The sequence below is a fragment of the Sinohyriopsis cumingii genome, chromosome 15 (assembly GCF_028554795.1).
Source record: "Sinohyriopsis cumingii isolate HCF-2022 chromosome 15, ASM2855479v2, whole genome shotgun sequence".
In the NCBI taxonomy this organism is placed as follows: Eukaryota; Metazoa; Mollusca; class Bivalvia; order Unionida; family Unionidae; genus Sinohyriopsis; species Sinohyriopsis cumingii.
This window is the reverse complement of record NC_142975.1, coordinates 135,057,729-135,080,109: the sequence shown is the minus strand read 5'-3', so window position 1 is coordinate 135,080,109 and position 22,381 is coordinate 135,057,729. Positions and strand designations below refer to the sequence as shown.

The following is a 22,381-nucleotide window of genomic DNA, read 5'->3' as shown; positions in this document are numbered from 1 at the left end:
AATTGACTTTTCTGCTGAAGATTCTTTTCCTTGCCATTCCATCGACTCTTGGAAGAATCGTAGGGTGAATGAAGTTGATGACGTCTTTATCAAAACCATCAGCGACATCCAGGATATGCATAAATTAGAACAATTACAAGGAGAGTGAATATGATGACGTCCGTTTCCAACCATTAGCGTCATTCCGGCCGGCATCAATTAAGATTGCTGACAACTTATTGCTTTGGAACTTCCTTTGTAGACAGGGGTAATTCAATCAAAGCGAAGCAAGGCGACAATATTTAATTTTTTATGTAACAATATTCATTATTCCTGCTTGTGGACACAAAAAAGGAGAAGATACATGTAGATTCTTTAACAACAATTGCTACTACTGCTGCTATAATATTTTTTAAGAATGATCTTGAAATATTAGCGACTTCCCTGACAATGAAAATAAAGTTTAGGAAAAATCCATGAAATATTAAGGTTTAAAGGAAAAAAAAACAGATGACTGTTTGGCAACTCTTATTTCCTAATATAGCTGAACTGCACTTGTACTCTAAGAGTCACATTAAATCACCACGTTGCTATAATCAACTACTACTACTACTATCAATACTGCCACTACTACAACCACTATCACTACTAATACTGATATTACTACTAATACTACTACTACTATTACTACTACTACTACTACCATCACCCGCAACACTGTTACTACTTCTACTAGTAGCAGTACCTCCACTGACACTTTTATCACATCCACCACTATTACTTCTACAATTGCCACTACTATCACCAGCGCCACAACTACTACTACTACTACTACTTATGCTATTACTTCATATTACAGTCTTCTTAATAATTTTTCAGATGTTTCTAGAAATTCCATCCAGAACGAACTGAGCATAATTTTCTGCGTTGCTGCCAATACTACTATTTACAACGTAGATTGAAGGTGTATACGTGTAGTTCAAAGAATAAAATACGGGGTCAAAATGTGCTTCTCCCACAGATGGGGTTAATTTTCCTATCAATCAGAGAATTGGCATTGTAGCTACAAATCAAGAGGAACCATATCTTATTACGCCTTGTATCAGGGAAAAATAATTGACAATTAAAGCACTTGAAAATAATAAGAGCTGCTGAGAGAGAGAGAGAGAGAGGCATATAGACAGCATTATAATTGCATGTGGAGATAAATCGGATGCGACACATGTAGCAACAGTATGCGCCTTAGTGACAGTGATTAATGTTTTGAAATTTAAACATACGTTGCAAATTACATACTGTATATATTATAAAATACCGGTGCTTTTTAAAAAAGGATAAAGCGACTAATTAACAATGCACACATGTCGCAAAAGAGAAAACTATAGAGTAAACAAAAGGACGTATTCAATATTCTTTTCTCTGGCAACTGACGTAAATCGTGTTATATAAACCACATCTATGTCATAAGATATAAATTAAATATTGCGTACAATGTTTTGTGGAACCAAGAAATTGTTAAGTCTGCCCCGCCTCTTAATTAATTTACTTCAATCAAATCAAGCGCTACTGCTGACGAACAGGCATGCCAGTTATAAATCACTGCAAGAGCGGCAAGGTACTTCCATACCATGGGACAATAAAGTAACAATAACTGCAAGATAGCTTGGGAACGATATATTGAGTAAGTATGTCTTATGTCCTGTAAGCAGGCATATATAGGCCTATAATCAGCGTGTTGTGCGACGAAGTAAGAAGGAAATATTGTTCATAACATTTTTCCTATTGCACTGAGAAAATTTGTTACATCGTTTCAGAAGCATAATTACTCCAATAAGGATTATATATATATATATATATATATATATATATATATATATATATATATATATATACAGTGAAAACAGCACGATAAACTGAAACTATCTTTTATATGCCACAACTACTACTACTACTACTTATGCTACTACTTCATCTTACATCTTTAGCAAAATTTGTCTTTTTAATCACATTTTACCGAAATACTATATTACAGTGGTTTCTCGCTCTGTCACCGTTGGAGACTAACACCAACGTCAAAGTCCTAATTAAAATGTTATAAATCATATACAACGTTAATATACGAAGAAACACAATTGATTAAAATGGAAAATGGAAGAAAGTTTCTTTTCGCTTGTTTCTACTTTTTCCATCTTTTTCTTAAAATCTTTTATTTGTAATTGTTGTTGTCCTGTTTTGAAAAGTTTTCGTCCAACGGTACAATTGATCAGCGACACTTGCGTTTCATGGTATATGATATTACGTATTGGAAATAACTAAATAATTCAAGTTTCAACTAGCAGTCCGGACATAAACAAATAATTCAAGTTGTAACTAGTAGTCCGGAAACGAATAATGAATCGAAGTTTTAGATAGTAATACGCGAAGGGAAGAATGTTTGGCCTTATACGGTCAGTTTTGCTATTTTACGTGGTGTGCACGTGGTACCGAGCTGACTTCAAAATCCCCAGATAACCTTTCTTTCAATTGGACGTAGCAGTCATTTAGTTTCACGTCAGCGATTGATTTTTAATTGAACAATACTGTTAGACATATATTTTGGTACACTGACTGTTTTGTTTTTTTGGGGTGGGGGTGGGGGTGGGGCTTAACGCCATATTTCAGCACATTATGGGCTATACATGGTGGCCATGGTATTTGGAGGAAGAACCCAATAATGCGCTAGAAAACCACCGATCCTTGGGAAGCAAGTCAGGCTTTCTCACATACCCATGTTTGTCGAACAGAGACTCAAACTCATGGGTACAGAGGTGAGATGTGTGAGTGATCTGTAATGGCGAGAGCCTTGGAACACTCGCCTCCCCCCCCCCCCCCCCTCCAGGACCCACTTGGTACACTGATATTTCAATCGTTCTTCAGTTGACCTTGAATCAATAAAATACAACTCTTCATGAACTTTTCCTGCATAATTTTAAAAGCGATTAGGCAAGATACTAGGAAAGTCAAAACGTTGAAAAAATGACATCTGTACATGTTACACAGCTAATGGAAGAGATCAGTAATGACAAATTTTTATAACCATGATTGATATTAGGAAAACGGTTGAAATATGATAACATCATTCACTATAATTTTATCAATATCGCTTGAAATTGTTGATGACGAACAAAATATTACCGGGAACTCCACGATGGAGTGCTTCGTCATGAATTAACGCCCCATGTATTACTATGTATTAACGTATTACTCCTTTCCCATGAAAACAAATTTAGCGTGACTCGCATGCTAAATTTGCAATATAATTTCATTCAAGTCTAAATGACCATGAACAACTATGCTATGCAAATAAAAAACTTTGCATTTAATCAGATAAGAATAAGTCATTCGAAATCTATCTAATAGTGATAAAAAATACGAATGTATAGCTTTTAAGAGCGCATTACTACAATTTATAAAATCTTCATTTATTACTTTTAAGGGCACATTACTGCAATTTACAAAATCATCATAGGCCATTCAATGAAATATTAAGATTCATAATTCTATGCAAAATGGAAGTATTTGAAAATTAAGGTATTATGATTTAGGCTTCGAGCTAATTTTTTAGTGTTTGACAAATTGGTTTACAACCAAACTCTGTATTTGTAAGAATTGCGTACATATCCACCCGAGTTAATAAAGTCAGTATAAGTCCGTGTCTTAGTTTAAACAAGTATTTGCGTCCATTAATAGGTCAAAGGTGAATAAGTGGGACAGTCGGTCATGGGTCAATTATTCATTATTACATACAGTCCAGTACTCTTTGCCACGTTGACCAAAATATGATCGTTCATCTTGATTGGTCTCTTTATAAAGGTGCCAAATATGCTAGCTTATAATTCAGTTCCAACTGCAAACAACATAGACTCTAATATACCGTCGCATAATGCACCTCCAAATCAGGGTCTACATTGTTTGTTCTATTGATTACTCTAAACAATCCAAAATTTATCTTTCTTCATCGCAGCACGCACATGGTCAAATGATATTTACGCCACATACATGTTCGATATTTTTAGTGTCTACTATAGATATATGAAGGATATATAATTGCTGAAAGAAAAGAAAACTTAACTAATTCGAAGTCCTTCTCTTTTTCAGCCAGTTTGTATCAAAGAGGAGGAGAAGAACAAAGCGGACGAATTGGGAGATCCTTTAATTGAACTCGAACGTTTATCGATCTATTGTTCTGACAGTAAAGAAATTTGTATAAGCAAGCGTGATTACCAAACGTGAGGCATCATATGTCGAATAACATTCTATCTCTTATTAATTGTCTCGAAAATCTTCAACAATACAGAATGCTTACCAGTCTGGATGACATCAAATCCCTTCTCTTCTGGAAAGCGGTGGCTGCAGAGTTTATTGGAACCTTATTTCTAGTTCTTGTTGGTTGCGGGTCTTGCATTCAGGGTTGGCCCAGTGACAATCATATTAAGCTTTTAATTGATAATTCTACAGTTCAGTTAATTCGTAATTATTCAACGGCTGACATTGTCCAAATCGCGCTTGCTTTTGGACTGAGTGTGGCAACTATTGTTTGGATTATCGGACACGTTAGTGGTGGTCATGTTAATCCTGCCGTCACGTGGGCCATGTTGATAACGCGCCGTGTCAGTTTGGCACGCGCATTTTTGTTCATAGTTGTCCAGCTGTTTGGTGCCATAGTTGGAGCAGCGATTTTGAAGGGACTAACACCCGATGAATTGGAGGGGACTCTGGGTTGTACGCTCCTAGGCCAGGGAGTTAACAACATCATGGGTGTCAGTGTGGAACTATGTATCACATGTATTCTTGTTCTCACGGTGTTTGCAGCATCTGACAAACGGCGGAAAGATTTGGGAGGCTCAGTTCCCCTTGCGATAGGACTGTCCGTGACCATGTGTCATCTGTTTGCTGTAAATAGTCCAGTTTTATCTTTTTTAATGAACACAGAGTACACAATTGTATTTTTTTAAAACATGCATGCAATGGGGATCATCTACTCCATAAAATATGTTCATGTGCTATACTCGAAGACAAACGTCAAGCTCATTTTGCACTATGGTAGAGTGTTATTGAACCACGTTATGCAACCTCTATTCTAGATATGTTTCTTTTCAACTACGTTTGAATAGCAGCCGAGAAGGTATTTTGTTGTATGGGAGATATAGACAAATAAGTAGAGATATAAACAATATTAAAACACGAGGAAGAAGGAAGTTTCATTTATCTTATTATTCGTCACCATCGCCTATCTGAACGAGTAAAACTTAATTAGTATCTTGATGACGGCTCAATTCCCGCCATTAAATATCATTTACATATATCCTTCACATCCATAAAACAGCGATAACTCCATTGAGTTTTACCATGATGCTTGTCTCATATTACGTCTAACTACAAAAGATTTTTTGAAATATTAAAGAAACTATTTTTTAACTCGTAGTGATAACTAAATGCTATGTTTTATATTTCAAACTACTATTTCCATACTAGCTCACTCAAAAGGCGGCAGAATATGCATTCCATAATGAGAACACAGTGATGTACACATATATTTTGTTTCCACCACAGCCTTATATAAATTATGACAGTGACTTTTTTAATTCGTACTTCTCTTAAAAATATCTGTTTTCAGTGATAATGGATATTTTATTCCAATGCACATGTTCTACGTAATTTCTAAATGTTCAAAAATGAACAACAAAAACAATCCTTAAGCAAGTCATGTAACTGAAATTTAAATGTTTTAAAAAATATTAGTTCTCCTGTGAAAATTCATGTTTTCATTAAAAATTATATTTTATTAATACCATTTTTCAAATGAGTTTTATGTTGATAACAGCTGCAATTGGAATCGTGCCGAAAGAACAATTCGGAGAATCATTTTATGTTTTTAAATTCGATAAGGAATCGTGAGATATAATCTTCAGTTTACTTTATGTTGTTAATAATACACGAAATCCAGGTATGACATGAATGATTAACACAGCAGGAGCATGCAACCTTTACTAAACCATCACTATTGTTATGTTTCCATTGTTTTTCTGTCTATCTCTACTAGGCCATGTACCATGCAGACTTTTCTTTCTTGTGTGTTTGTCAAAGTCCGCATTATACCTCACTCTTTAGATTTAAAAACCGTTATTTCAAAAATTCTTTCCTGAGAATTCAAGTATGCATTTCAAATTTATGAAAATGTTACGATAATTATTTACATGTTATTGATTACCAAGAATAAGTGAATTGTTCACGAATATTTTGGCAACCAAACCAGTCGGCATCTACATGTACGTACTGTTCCCTGTTCACACAAGCTGGAATCGGTGGATTATTGCAGCCTGACGTAAACAAATATACTATTTAGTGTTTTCTATCCATTTACTATCCTAAGGAAAGATGTGCTCGTATAAAAAAATATACACCTGCATCCCAGTATATAGTATGATATATTCTGTCGTTTGCTTCTTCTGTAGGTGAGGTTTACTGGCTCCAGTATGAATACTGCCAGAAGCTTTGGCCCGGCTGTAGTCATGGGGATTTGGAAGGAACATTGGGTAAGTTGTTACAGCGATGTATAGTTTAGATATTGAAATTTGCGTATGCTGCAAGGATTTCCACAACCTTTCGAGTTATGGATCGTTTCGTTTCTAGTTCTCAGCAAATCCGAACAAATGGCATGGCCTTGTCTTCAAAGTACTGAAATTAAAGTAAAACGTCCAACAAGTGTTTTTCTATAAAGACCATTCAGTCCTGGTCATTCTTACACTAGAATGTGATTTCGTTTATTTCGGACTATATATATATATATATATATATATATATATATATATATATATATATATAATGAATTTAATTGATTTAATTGTGATCCTTTATGTTGGATTTACAAATATATTTCTATATATGAACCTGTGACAACATGGACCTATTCACTTTTTCGGAAACACGCATGTTTTCTTGTTGGTTCATATGAACAACTCTCAGAGTCATCCGTTATTGTTGTTGTTGGGTTTAACGCCACTTTTCAGCACACGATAGGCTAAAGATGGTGGCCAGTATTAATGGTAGAGGAAGAACCCGCGAAAACCCCGGAAAGAAACACGTTAACCAGAAAGCATTCTATTTAAAAACCGACACGGCAATCAATCTCTTATAAAACTGATTAATTCATCTAAAACACAATTTCATTAAATAACTAGAAACTCAGTGATTAAAAATAGCCACGTCTTACACAGTTTGAACATTTGGTGTTTTGAAACTAAATTGTTACTTTGCGGGAAGTGTCTCATGAAGCCTGTTTCTTGATATAAAATACAAATCAATAAAACTACTTCATATTTGCTTGCAACTCTTATGTATGAAATATACTGAATTCTCTACTTTGCACATACTTTTATTAACCTGACAATGATTTAATAAAGATGCACACACTGCTAAGATATTTAGCAAAATAATGGTCGTAAGGCTGGAAACAGCAAGTCTGCGTGGAATCTGTATAGTGTGCCCGGGAAATTGACGATGCAGTTGAATTGTCAGCATTGATCATTAAGCAGCATCCAACCAGGCTGCTAATCTCTCTCTCTCTCTCTCTCTCTCTCTCTCTCTCTCTCTCTCTCTCTCAGCAGCTTACAGTGCACGTATTATTTAGTTTGTAACATTGTTATCTTAGGTTTTCTGGGTTGGTCCAATTCTTGGTGGAATGATAGCTGGATTGACGTATGACAATGTGTTTGCTGTCAACGCTTCCCTAGCCAAGTGTAGAGGTTTATTTCTATCCAGCAATTACGACAACGACAGATATCCAGCAAAGATGACCAAAGTTAGGGTGATAGAGGAAGGAGGCGAACAAACTGAGAATGGAATGAAACACTTGGATCTGCCTGTGGAAAAATTTCAAAGCATAGTTTGAAGAAATGAACATCTACACCATTGACATGTTTTGTAACAAACGTCAACAATAAGGAAACATTGTCATGAATTTTATGGTTGAAAAGAAAGATGAAGAGGTTGAGTAAAAACAGAGTCTAACTCAAAGCCGAGCTCAAGATCCCAAAATCAGATTTAATTTCAAGTTAATTAAACATGGTTAAACTTTAACAGGTTAGCAGAAGAAGACGTGCATTTGAGAGCGCACTTAACGCTGTTAATTGCAAAGAATCTGTCAAGGAAAGCGGAAGTGGGGTTAGAAATAAACATCTCAAAGCTTCAGTCCAAACATGGCTGTCGTCAAATAAAATTTCTCCCTACGGGAACTGATTGTCTGTTTTGTGTAAGATAACATCTGACACTGCTATCGACAGATCAAGCTTGACATAAGAATTAATGATCTGCCAGTTCTAACTGGTTATATAGAGGGGTTAGATCCTGTGCTAGGTTTATCTTGTATGACTGGTAGATAAGACAGCTCCGCTTGCTTGGTCAATTAATGTGTAACATGTTTATGGTTACATTTGAAATGTAGGGAGTTACCACAAAAAAGGATCTTTATTAACATATGGGGTTTTTCACAGTTGCACTTTATTACAGAATTTTGAAACAAGGTGGTTGCAACTATACAAGGAAAAATCCATATTCATGGTAAACAAAACACAGATAATCCTTAACTTATACCGCAGCTCCGCATTCAGAAAATACAGTTATTGGCCAACCAACCTTGCTGTACTCAACCGAAAATTTTAAATCATTAAAAATTTTAATTTCTGTTAAGTCAAATCTACGATTGGCATCTTAAAGTGACAAATTAACCTCTTCTCTTTAAATCGTAGCTTTATTGCAATTATTATGCTTCAGTTTACAGCTCATCAAAATGACAAATTATGGGTGTAAGAAAAACATCATTATAGATGTTTCATTTTATTAGTGAAAAGTCTTTGTATAAATTGATCATCTGCTTAGTTTTCAGTGTTTTAAATTTATGCTAATTTAAAATTTCGATTAGTATATGCGTTTATCGAAAAAAATTGCAATTGTGATATCATGAAGGCAAACTATGTACATGGTGTAAAAAGATGAATTGTATCGCTTTAAGTAAAGAACATATGAACTAGATACAACTTCTATAAATACCGAACATACTTGGTTACTATAATTCTAGTCCAACTGCAGACACGTCTGCGACGGCAGATCTGGATCTATGCAGTTTGTTAAGAATAATCAGTAGAACATGTACCAAAGACAAGATCTTTTCGCGCATTATGTGACTGTAGATCAGGGTTTATGTTGTTTTCAGCTGGTCTCCACTTTTAAACGAGTATAAACAATACAGCTGATTCAGAATGAATGATGATCATCAATGCGTTTTACCTACCATGTAGTCTATCAAGTATGCATGGCAATCGGTTTTACCTACTCTGTAACCTAACATGACTGAATGGAAATCAGTTTTAATACTTTGTTACATTTCAAGGTTGCATGGAGATCGGCTTGAATACTTTGTTACATTTCAAGGTTGCGTGGAGATCGGCTTGAATACTTTGTTACATTTCAAGCCTGCGTGGAGATCGGCTTGAATACTTTGTTACATTTCAAGGTTGCGTGGAGATCGGCTTGAATACTTTGTTACCTATCATGAGCGCATGGAGATAGGTTTCACTACTTTTTAACCTTTCGAAGTTGCATGGAATTCAACGTTGAAGTATTAGTGTGTTCATATATCAGTTTTAAAGCTAATTGTAAATTGTATTTCGTATTACATTTTATTACGTGCAATATTGTTCAAATGTGTAAGAATTTTTTGTTTCTATATAATGGTGTAACACACCACACACTATACCAGAGATTGTGATGCCTTGTATCTATAGTTGTATATATATAGGTATAGATAGATGGACGGACGGACGGATGGGGACGGATGGATGGATCGAATGATCGACTTATTGATTGATGGGATGGGTAAATAGACATGTCCCACTTAAGTTATAACTTCATGTAGTTGTGCAAGAAATGTCTTGAAATTTTCAACGTCTCAAATTGTAAACGAAACATGGCTTATAAATGTATATATGTGTGATATTTGAATGAGTTGATATTTGACTAGGATACTTTGATATAACTGTATCATACAGTTTTTATCCTTTTAAGTTAAGATTAATACATGTTTATTATTTTACATAAAGCCCTTGTGGATATAAGAAATTTAGTGTAATAAATCAGCATTCGTCATACTTGCAATTGTGTTCATTTTCTGAATCAATATATATTCCATTCATCACTCTCTGAGGAGCAAATGCTCTTAAATCATGACCTTAATAATTTTATTAAATATTGGACATGTTTTAAGGAAACAACACTTTACGATTTAAGTGCTTTTCGGGTAGATAAAACGTTTGTTTACTATACTAGTAGACACCTGAAAGTTGTTACATCTTTGTCATACATAAAATGTATTTTCCAAGTATAATATTGGAATAGTTTGCAGAATATTTTCTTATCATGAAGTTAATTTTCATTTGATAACAAACTCGATACGCTTATGTAAGTGTCTATGCTCTTAAAATAAGTAACAGAAAAGAGTGAAGACAACAAGTTTTGTAAAATTTAATAAATAATTTATTTCCATAGAATACAAAGTGAAAAATGAAGAAAAAAGCAATTTACGGTATTGCGAATTAAATCCAAAAATAATCCAAGAATTAAAGACACAAGTCCTAGTAATAATAAGTCCCGAATAAAACTCAGTTCAAGTCCCGGAGAGATCCAAAAATGAAGACGATGACGTGTCTGTTGTGGCCTGCGAAGTGCTGACGTGTCAACAGTCTCTTTTATATTTACAACACAATTGTCTCCAAAATTCACTTGGGAATCTCCAAAACCCTGACCCTGATCAACATATTTACACCTTGTTTACCTCAATAATAAATAATCCTGATACAAAGCTCATACAAATAGAGAATAATGAAGCTATTATTAGTTGTTTACATAAATGAAATAAAAATTAAAATATTCAATCAGGTCAAGCAGAAATGAACTCAATTTTCGACAAGGTCAAGTTCAGCATACAATGTTACATTACAATAAGATGTATGAAATAAAAAATATAAAACTAACAAACAATCGATCAAATTAAATATACATAACACTTTTTCTTATAAAGAAAAAGCAATATTTACACAATAAAGTTTTTTTAAAACTATAAATCAAATATGCATGTGGTAAAAAAAACATACGATGAAGTACACAAGGTATACGTGAAACAACATCTTTCTATACACGTGGAAGTGCATTTGCTAGCAAATTGTCTTTTCCTTTTAATAGGCTCTGATATTTGTTTTTCATCTTCTCGAAGAAAGTAAGGGGGTTGTGATCAGTAAACAATGATCGGAGAAGGAGCTGAGCTAATGTAAACTTACAAGTGTTGTAATGCCAATATCAGAGCCAAATATACTTTCTCGATTGTGGAATAATTTCTCTGGTGCTTATTTAATTTTTTAGAAAAATAGCACACTGGATGATCAACACCATTTTTATCTTCTTGAATCAATACTGCTCCAATCCCAACATCACTTGCATCAACAGACAGTTTAAATGATTGACTGACATTAAAAGCTGTAAGAACAGGTGCTCTTTTAAGTATGGCCTTTAACTTATCAAAAGCCTTTGACATTTTTCAGTCCAATGAAAATTAGTTTTCTTGCTCAATGAATTTGTCAAGGGTTCAGCAATTATGGAAACTTGGAACGAAGTTTCTGATAGTATCCAGCCATACCCAAAAATAGCATCAGTTGCTTTTTATTAATAGGCACAGAGAATTCATAGATAGCCTTGACCTTATCGTCTATAGGTTTAACTTGTCCAAGTCCCACGATATGTCCTAGAAATGTTACACAAGCACGGCAAAACCCACTTTTGGATAAATTAATGGTCAAATTTGCAGCAGTGAGTCTGTCAAACATGGTGTGGTTGTAGATGATAACATCATCGATGTAAGCATCACAATTATCTAGACCAGAGATAATCATGTTCATTAAGTGTTGAAAAGTTCTTGGCGACCCTTTCATCCCTTTATATTGATAAAGTCCATATGGTGTCACGAATGCCGAAATTTCCTTTGCCCTTTCATCTGTGGAATTTGCCAAATTCCTTTCAGAAGGTCAAATTTGGTGACTTACTTTGCATTTCCAATTTTATCAATGCACTCATCGGTTCTTGGTAATAGAAATGAATCTGTTTTAGTCACACTGTTTACCTTTCTATAATCAGTGCACTTGCGGAAAGTATTATCCAGTTTCGAAACAAGAATACGTGGTGAACTCCAGTTACTTTTACTCGGCTCAATGGAATCATTCTCCAGCAAATACTGTACTTCTTTTTCAAGCATTCCTGTTTGAGATGGTTCATCCTGTACGGGTGTTATTTCACAGGTGTGGAATTTAAAATTTCAACGTCATGGTAGAATGTATTTGTTCTTGTAGGAACATCTGGAAATAAGTGCTCATATTCAAATAATAACTGTTTCGGTTAATTCCTTTCTTATTGTTGCAAATGTGAAAGTTTCTGGTCCAGATTATTCATGATTTCTGAATTCCGAAGATTTGTTACTCTAAAATCAATACGGTTCGATTGCATTCCGTCGCTTAAATGCTCACTGAGTGGAACAGGTACAACTTTATTAATTGCATGATAAATCTGGCTATCTCTCTCAACATACTCTTTTAACATATGTATATGACAAAGCTTTTCGCCTCCCAGGAGTATGTATGATATAATTTAAACCATTTACTTTGTTTTCAGCTGTGTAAGGACCATAATACTTCGCCTGAAGAGGATTTTGTGGTATGGGCAAGAGAGCCAAACTGTATCACCAGGCTGAAAACTCCTTTCCTTTGTATATTTATGATACCTCAATTTCATTGTTGACTGAATAGAGTGCAAATTAGTTCTTGCATCCTCAAAAGCCTTTGATAACTTATAGTTAAATTTGGAAACATAATTGAGAAGACTGATTTTGATATATTCATTAGAATGCAGTTTCTCTTTTAACAACTTCAGTGGTCCATGCACACAATGTCCAAAAACTAGTTGAAAGGGACTGAATCCTTAAGACTCTTGAACTGATTCCCTAACAGCAAACACTAGTAAATGAATACCTTCATCCCAATCTTTACCCGTATCAAAACAATATAACTGAATCATATTTGTCAACGTTTGAGAAAATCTTTCTAAAGCCCCTTGGCTCACAGGGTGATAGACAGAAGATTTGAATTGTTGGATGCATAATTCGTACATAAGTAGCTGGAATATGTTATACATAAAATTTGACCCTTGTTGAGATTGGACAGATTTGGGAAGGCCAAACTGAGTAAAAGAAACTTTATCAAAGCTTTTACCATCGTTTTAGTTTTAATAGTCATCAAAGGAATTGCCCCTGGGAATCTTGTTGACGCACACATTATGGTCAACAAGTATTGGTTACCTGGCTTGGTCTTAAATAAGGGACCAACACAATCTACCATTATTCTGCTAAATGGTTCGTCCAATTCAGGAATACGTTGCAGATGAGCCTTAAGTATCTTTTGATTGGGTTTTCCTACCATTTGATAAGTGTGACAAGATCTGCAGCATTTACAAACATCACTTTTAATTTTTGGCTAATATAAAAGACTTAAGATCTTATTAACCTCTAAATAACCAGCCAAAGGAGTTTCATGGACCAGACTAAGAATTTCCTGTCTGTATAATTTTGGAACTACAATTTGATAGTTCATTGACCACTCGTCACCAGCAAGTACCTTGGGTGGTCTCCATTTTCTCCTAAGGATCCATTTTTAATGAAATAGCAAACAGGTATTTCAGTGGCTTTAATTTCACTAATTGTCCTTTGAAACAAATAGGAGATCTCAGGATCTTTTTCCTGTTCAACGATAAGTGATTGTTGTTTGTCACCCTTATTAGAATAAAGAGAATGATTAGTTAAAAGAGTATCACTGTGATAAATACTCTTTGATTCAAACGAGTAAAGGTGATCTCATCAAAAGCCTGACCAATACATGTGTCAGTTAAAGGAATACTTTCCGGATCAACATCATTCTCAAGAGCTTTCTTTGCAATAGCTCTGGTAACTGCACAAGTTGGGTATAAATTAGGGAATGCTTTTTCAACATGATCAACTTTCTGATCCAAATAAAGATTATCAGTTACAAGTGGATTAACCACAACCTTATCTCCAGATAGGTCATTGCCTAGTTATAAATGAATGTCCTCACTGGGTTAAGAAGAGACTGTTGAGACTGTCACGGGTCTTGAGACTACGTCTGATGACACGCAATGGAGAGGAACATTAACAAAGCCACACTCTACTCCCTAAATAAGAACACTCTCATTAGATGAAGACTTCTCAGAAAAGGTCAAAGTGCCTAATAATCAAAGACTCTGAATAGCTCCTTTGTCCCTTAAAATTTTAATAAGGTTGTAATTGGCTGAATCGCTCATGAGTGATATAGAACAGCATGAATGATTCATAGTTCTCGATAAAAAAATTAACATTGTTTTCAATACATGACAGTGACCTTGACCTCTTAGAAATAAAAGCATTTGGAATAGGTCTGTGTTAATTCTTATGCTTTATTTGTCAATTTGTAGGAATCAGAAATAATGTGTCCTTTCTTCTTGCAATAGGTACACGTAGGAAGAAATACGCACGTCTCATCAATCCTATCAAAAACTTGATTTCTCAAAGTTTTGCCAGATTGAAATTTGGAAGAGCTCGTATTAGGCCGAACTATTATTTTACCAGACGATTTCTGAGTGGAAGACTCACTTACAAAAGAAACTTTATGAGCTATGGAATACTCGTCAGCAGTACGAGCAGCTTTTTCTAATGTTTCGACCTTAAGTTCATCAAGATAAGTCTTAATGTCACTATGATCACAGTTCTTGAACTCTTCAAGTAATACGAGTTGTCTTAGATTTTCGTAATCTTGACAAACTTTCCTGGCTAAGCACCACCTATCAAAGAACTATTTTTTTTCTTTCTCTTGCAAATTCGACACGAGTTCGCCCCAGCTTCTTTTTTTTATAGTTCCTGAATTTTTGCCGATAAGCCACAAGGACTAACTCATAACCGTTTAAGATCAGATGATAGTCAGCACTCTGATGTACTGCAGGGAAGGATAGATGTCTCTGGCTTTGCCAAAAATGTGCACTCTGTAATAATAGAGTTCAATGCTCCCTTGGTCATTTCGAATTTCCAGCAATTTTTTTCAAAACGAGGAAACTATTTTCCACTTCCTTTTCTCTAAAAGGGGGCACTAATTTAATGTTCTTAGTAACATCAAAACTTGAATTGGTATGCAAAGTGGGGATGTGCATTTCACTTGCCAGGTCTAATTCTTAATCTAAATTGAAATTCCCTTTCTTCCTTTCCTTTCTGCATTTGCATTTCTCTCTCTCTCTCTCTCTCTCTCTCTCTCTCTCTCTCTCTCTCTCCTTTTTCTCCAATTGCATTTACTTCTCTCTCTCCTCTTTCTCCAATAGCATTTGTATTTCTTCTTTCTGTAACTGCATTTGTTTCTCTGTTTCCCCTTTCTTCAATAGCATTTTCCTCTCTCTTTCCTACTTATCTAATTGCATTTGCTTCTCCTCTTACTCCAACTACATTCTCCTTTCTCTTTCGTCTTCTCCAACTGCATTTTCCTCTTTTTCTCCTCTTTATCTAATTACATTTGCATTTGTTTTTCCACTTCATATTTCTAAAGTTCAAGCTTTATTAACTCTAATTCCATCTTTTATTTTAATTTTAATTCCTTTACTTTTATCTTAGAGTCTGATACAAACCTAATCAAAAACAAGGCACTTTCACCCAAGACATTCTTTTCAACCAAATATTGGACCAAAATAGTTTTATTTCTTGCTTCGTTAAAGAAGCTTTTGCCTCAGAAAGATCATATTTTCTGGCAATCTGAATCACTTCATCTTTTTCGAAAGAATCTAACTGTTCCTGTATAGGATTTGAAAAGAAACGATCCCCACTTTTGATGACATTGTAAAAAGCTTGTTGAGTTCACTAAAGATTTCTAAAATGTGCAGTAATATTTAGGATTTAAAAATTCCGAAAATAGGGGAATTAAAATTTCAAAAATAAAGTTTTCTGAAACATTTTAACTAAATTCGTATCCCAAGGACGAGCGCCCAATTTTCCGTTATGAGTCTATGCTCTTAAAATAAGCAACATAATAGAGTGAAGACAACAAGCTTTGTAAAATTTAACAAATAATTTATTTCCATAGAACACAAAGTGAAAAATGGGAAAAAAGAACTTACGGTATTTCAAATTAAATCCAAAAATAATCCAAGAATTAAAGTCACAAGTATAGTAATAAAAGGTCCTGAATAAAACTCAGTTCAAGTCCAGAAGTGATCCACAATTGAAGGCTATGACGTGTCTGTTATGGCCTGCGAAGTGCTGATGTGTCAACTGTCTCTTGTTGAATCACAGAAATATTATTCCAGGTTTGAATTCATTATAAATTCCAGTGAATGTCTTTATCCAAGAATTTCTTCAGAGTACATTTGTATTTCCAGAGAAAATAATCACTTGAATTCAATAATTTGAAGAAAATAAGATTCAGCCCAAACTAGTCACAACATACTACAACTTAAGGTGCTACATGTTAAAGCACGACTGGTAAAATCTCCACAGTTGTAAGATAATAAAGTTCTCTGCTTGACCTCAGGTCACAATCAGCATTTTCTAAAAACAACCATTACCTTATGGAAAATAACCGTCTAGAATGATCTAATGAGCCTTGTTTATTTACAACACAATAACCTACAAAATTCACTTAGGAATCTCGAAAACCCTGAGCCTAATCAACATATTTACCCTTGTTTGCATGAATAATAATCGTGATAATAAGCTCATACACATATAGAATAAGGAAGTTATTATTAGTTGTTTACATAAATGAAGAAAAAAGGTCAATAAGGTCATGCTAAAATAAACTCAATTTTTGACAAGTCCAACATACAATAATGAAATAAAGAATTAAAAACTACAAGCAAACAATTGGCACTAATCTATAATCAGTTCTTGAACAAAAGCATTTCTAAAATTTCACACACAAACAGATACATATGTGACAGCATTAAGACCCTATCATCAATACACCTGTTAAGGAACATGAAAACATCGATCGATGAGGTGACATTTGACTGGGATATCCCATTTACGAATGAGGTGAGATTTAACTAAGATACCCCAGCTATTATCTAGAAATTTTTCGAGTTGCTGTCTCGAAATTTCGACTTACTATCTGAAAATTCCGACTTACTATCTCGGAATTTCTAATTCTTAATGCAGCATATATAAATTGAACGTTGAGCAAGTAGGCGCGGTGAAAGACAAATAAAGCTTTTCTCTTCTGTTTAAAATTTTAGTCTTTCCTTCCCAAGCAAAGTTCCGTAAAGATATGACATTTCCTTTGTTGATTTCTTCCCTCATTCCTATAAATTTGTTCGTATACTCCTTTGCCATACGTTTGTTATAACCCGTGTTATTGACTCTATTTTGCATCTAAAAGTCATTAATGCAGCATACAAGAAGTAGGTGACAATGGCCTGATTTTTATGGTTGACTGATTTTTTTATTTGCCGATATTCGTTTGTTGCCCTTTTCTTATCTTCCACTCTATCATAATTAGACGACTTAAACTATATATTGATGCATCAATAGTTTTTTTTTATCTTAAATGTTTTTGTATGAGTGATGCTGTATTATTCATATATAATAGTGCGAATTTAACCATCCTATCCAGTTTGTATATTGTCAGATGCATGAATGCGCTCCTGTTGGCGAGAGGAATTGTGTTTATGTACAAATCTCTTTATATTCTTTATGAAAAATCGTTATTCTTTCAGAACGATAAGTTCTGTAATCGTATTATGTTCCTTTCTTCCACTGGATAATACAGAAGATAATGAGATAATGCGCTTAAGAACGATAATTAAAGTGGTTATTTGTCCGCCAGAACTTTCTCTAGCTGTTGAGCTTCATCAGCTGTCTAAACTTTTGAATTGAAAATGTTCCATTTGTCGTAATGGTCGTAATAAAAAATAATGACGCAGTAGATTAACCTACGATACACTCATATTTTGTTTTGAATATATTATCACTGCGACAGAATCCGAGAACATTTATAGCAAATGAGTTCAGGAGTTTTGTATCCTTTTCACCACAAAAACTGCTTAATTTTCTTGCTCATGTAAATATTCCTGAGATAGTTTTGTATTCTCAAGTAGAAATAATTTAAAAAGCTATCATATTTGTATTGAGAGCTAGTCTAACCATTCCAACGTTTTCTACGCCCGCTATAGGGTTGACTATATTATGTTATGATGTCCATCGGTTCGCCTATCTGTTACCAAATTAGTTTCCGCACAATAACTCCAAAATGTATAGTTATCAAACTTTGTGAATTGCATGCACTTAGGATAAATAAAAAGCCTTTCAATTTTGGGATCAAAGGCCAAAGGCAAAGGTCACCATGACTGAAAGAAGACAAATGGCTTCTGCACAATAACATTTTTTTTCTTCACATCATTGACTTAGACCAAACTTTGTAGATGTTTTACACATGGGGATAAGGAAAAAGCAAATTGATTTTAGGGTCAGTCTAGGTCACTGTGATTGGAAGAAACAAATATGGTTTTTGCATAAGAGTTAAGTTATATACTTTGAGAAATTTTAAACAAGGGGAAGTTGTATAATATGCCATTTACTGTAATCTTATTAAAAGTGAGTTGCGAAAACCTTGTGGACATCTGGCATTTATCTTTAGTCAAATACTTTTGATTTTTTAACAGTTGTGTTGCCTTGTGACATATGACTTAATTAGCATTGGATATAATTTGTAATACATTGTCTCAAACCACGGTTGATAATCCTCTTCTCTCCTTCATAAACCATGGCCGCTGGTGCAGAGAATTACCTATTTTAACGAATATGTATAAGCCTGCTTAATCAGTCACTGCAAGCGCGAGTCAGATTTTCTTGCAGTTGTGACCAAACTGACCGTACATATTATTTGAATGAGCCAATCTAAGTGTCTCACGAGACATACATGTTGTAGCTAGTGCTACAGGATATGTATCTGTACAAAGTACCATGATATAACAACTTAAATTACGAATTACTAACCCGAAATTTCGAGATACCAAGTCGAAATTTCGAGATAGTAAGTCGAAACTTCAAATTACGAAGTCGAAATTTCGAGATAATAACTAGAAATTTAAAGATACTATGTCGACATTTCGAGTTGCTAAGTCAAAATTGCGAGATAATAACTCGAGATTTCGACTTAAATGGCACAGGATAAATAAATCCATTTGGCCCTAATGCTCCTTCGTAAAAATGACCTTTATGGATTTAAGTTAAAAGTCATAATAACAGGCATAAAATTTGGATACTGCGCTCTTTTTTTGGATATCAACTATTTTATTTTGCCTTGTGTTTGCTTGTAAAAAGAAAACCGGCATTGCAGGATGGTAGGCTGTTTTCTTATTTGTATTATGTTATGTATATTTAATTTAATTGTTTGTTTGTTAGTTTAATTATTTTCATTACATGCTACTGTAATGTAACATTGTATGCTGGACTTGACCTTGTCCAAAACTGAGTTCATTTCTGCTTGAACTGATGGACTTTTTTTATTTCATTTATGCAAACAACTAACAGTAGATTCATTCTCGTCTATGTGTATGAGCTTAAAATCAGCATTATTATTCAGGTAAACAAGATGGAGTAAATATGCTGATTTGGGTCAGGGTTTTAGAGTTTCCTAAGTGAATGTTACAGGTTATTGTGCTGTAAATAAATAAGACTCATTAGAACTGTCTAGAAGTGGTTTTTTTTCCACTAGGTAATATTGTATTTTAGAAAATGCTAATTGCGATTCGAAGTCAAGCAGAGAAAAATATAATCTTGTGATTGTGAGGATTTAGTCAGTCGTGCATTAACATCTAGCACCTTCAAGTTGTATTATGTTGTGACCAGTTTGGGCTAAATTTTATTTTCTTCAAATTGCGGAAGTAAAATGATTATTTTCTCTGGAAATACTAAAGTGCTTGGATAGAGACACACACTGGAATTTATGCTGAATTCAAAAATGGAATTATATTTCTGTGATTCAACAAACAACTGTTGATACATCAACACTTCAATAGTTATCACACACACGTAATTGACTTCAGTTTGGGATATTTTTTGGACGTTTACTGAACTTTATTCAGAATTTTAAATTACTAGGACTTGTGTCTGATCTAATTCTCAAATTATTTTGGGATTTATTTCGCAATACCGTAAGTTATTTTCTCTCATTTTCACTTTGTATTTTAGGGAAGAAATTATTTGTTAAATTTTACAAAGCTTGTTGTCTTTCACTCTTTTCTGTTACTTATGTTAAGGACAAAGACTCGTAACAATTAGATACGACAACCCTGATACTTTGGGACATTTAAGCACGGAACTAAGACTCAAGCTTCAATACCGAACTGTTTGATATTCTGTGTATATCGTAAGAATTATATTAAAATTACGCAACTGTCAGAACCTTGTACTCAGATAAACTATCTGATTTTGAATTTTTTTGAGCCTGGGCTTTATTTTCTTTCTCAAAAATGAATTTTAAAAGGCCAAGTCATTATACCAGAAAGCAAAATATCCGATCAGCAAAAATAGTACAAAAGTATGTTTTAAAACTATTTTAAGAACTTTTGAAAAAGATACATAACTTTTAAATAATTCATGTCTTTGTCTTAATAAATACTCATAGTGAGTTTGCTCCGTGGTAAAATATTGACTCTATAAGATGTAATGATAAATTCCTCATAGTGGACCATATCTGTCATAAATTTCTACCTTCTTTGCAAAAGGATTACTTTCTTTAGCAATGTAAGACGTATGTCTTCGGGAAAAAGAAAGACAGAAAAATAACTAACCTGAGCAGATTTGCTCCATTATGTTGTCGTGGGTTTAACGCCATGTTTCCACACATGATAGGCTATACATTGCGGCCAGTATAACGGTTGGACGACGAAACCATTGAAAAACCCGTTATGAACAACCGTCCCACTGGAAGCTACGGACATGCTTTCTCACATATCCACAACTGACCAAGCCCGAGACTCGAACCCACGAGGACATAGGTGAGATGACAATAATCAAGTAAGGTGTACTGAAAATAAAGAGACGAACCCCCAAACTCCACCCACTTATTTCCGGATATCAGTCAAAAAGGTTAATTTTGTCTCTGCATTCTACAAAGACCAGAGAACCGGCCTTGTATTCAACATTTTACAATTAAGCCCGAGGCAAATATCTTGATAAGTATTCCCTACACATGTTTAACTGACGAGATATGACAAAACAGTTGTGCTATTATAACATGTATAAATTCAAGTCGTTGTAACTTTATTATTCTTTATTCGATTTTTGTGAGATTTTGACAATAAACTGAACATTGCATCTTTATACAGTAATACATTTTTCAAAAACATATCTGTTGTGTTTGAAAAAAGCTAATATGCTGATTAGTGGGTGTTGTTATCTCTGTTTTGTGTTATTCGTCAATTACTGGTGGAAAGATTACAAAAGTCAAAATTCTCTGTTTGTGTGAAAATGAAATCACGAATTCCAGAGTAAGATCTGGAATTGTTTGATTGAGAGGGAGTCATGCAGATTTTGGTTTCGTGCTTGTACAAAATTTGCCAATATAGGGCAAAAATAGTATAGCTATTCATCCGTCTGTATGCCAGTCAGTTTTTCTCGTATGACATTTCACACGGATAATTATTATATCTCTTTATCTACATACATGTGTATCCATCAATCTGCAAGCAACAACGTCAAGAAAGGTCACAAACTAGGTTCTTGGAACTAATATCAGTTACTTATAACTTTGTTTAAATGGTTGCTAGTCCACTGACAACCATTATTTAGCAGAAATTTAGACAGTAGTGAGATTTAGACCAGGAAGAATACCATGGGCATCAGTAAGTAATGGTACAGAAATGTGTTATAGTGTGACATTATAAAATATGGCCTAACAATTGATCCCTGGTGTAATTTCAATGGATATTTCCTAAAGATTCGAGTCAGTACCTCTACAGCTCACAGCGTGGTATCTATCATTAGGATAGAATAAAAACCATAACACATTGGGTTTCGTAACAAAGTATCATGGCCATTTATAAAAATAAACTTTATAATTAACTGCATCTGAAGCTTTAAATCAATCTTAGAATGAAACAGCGCGTGCTGTCTGGCAAGAAATGAGTTGGACTGACACCTGACTGACACATGATAATCAAATTATCTTTTGATAACAATAATAAAATGAATCGAAAACAGTATCTTTCTATCATTACTTTACTATGGGCACAATATGTA

The 22,381-nt window shown here is 34.2% G+C and overlaps 1 protein-coding gene and 1 long non-coding RNA gene across 3 annotated transcripts; one reads left to right on the top strand and one right to left on the bottom strand.

Moving 5' to 3' along the window:
• The first annotated feature begins 1,493 nt into the window (after positions 1 to 1,493).
• LOC149782833 (aquaporin AQPcic-like) lies at positions 1,494 to 14,537 on the top strand. Of its 2 annotated transcripts, none has more exons than XM_089934357.1 (4): positions 1,494 to 1,660; positions 4,117 to 4,913; positions 6,474 to 6,554; positions 12,730 to 14,537. In XM_089934357.1, the coding sequence occupies exons 2-4, from the start codon at positions 4,260 to 4,262 to the stop codon at positions 12,853 to 12,855; spliced, it is 861 nt and encodes a 286-aa protein (XP_089790483.1). In that variant the 5' UTR covers positions 1,494 to 1,660; positions 4,117 to 4,259; the 3' UTR covers positions 12,856 to 14,537. The 2 variants fall into 2 exon arrangements, with proteins under 2 accessions (XP_089790483.1, XP_089790482.1); XM_089934356.1 differs by lacking the exon at positions 12,730 to 14,537 and adding an exon at positions 7,670 to 10,170 and having other exon boundaries at positions 1,505 to 1,660.
• LOC149782832 (uncharacterized) lies at positions 9,854 to 21,386 on the bottom strand. The gene is made up of 2 exons (XR_016414470.1): positions 20,932 to 21,386; positions 9,854 to 12,416 (listed from the first exon to the last, which is right to left on the bottom strand). It is a non-coding gene; the product is annotated as an uncharacterized LOC149782832 (long non-coding RNA).
• Positions 21,387 to 22,381: the final 995 nt, after the last annotated feature.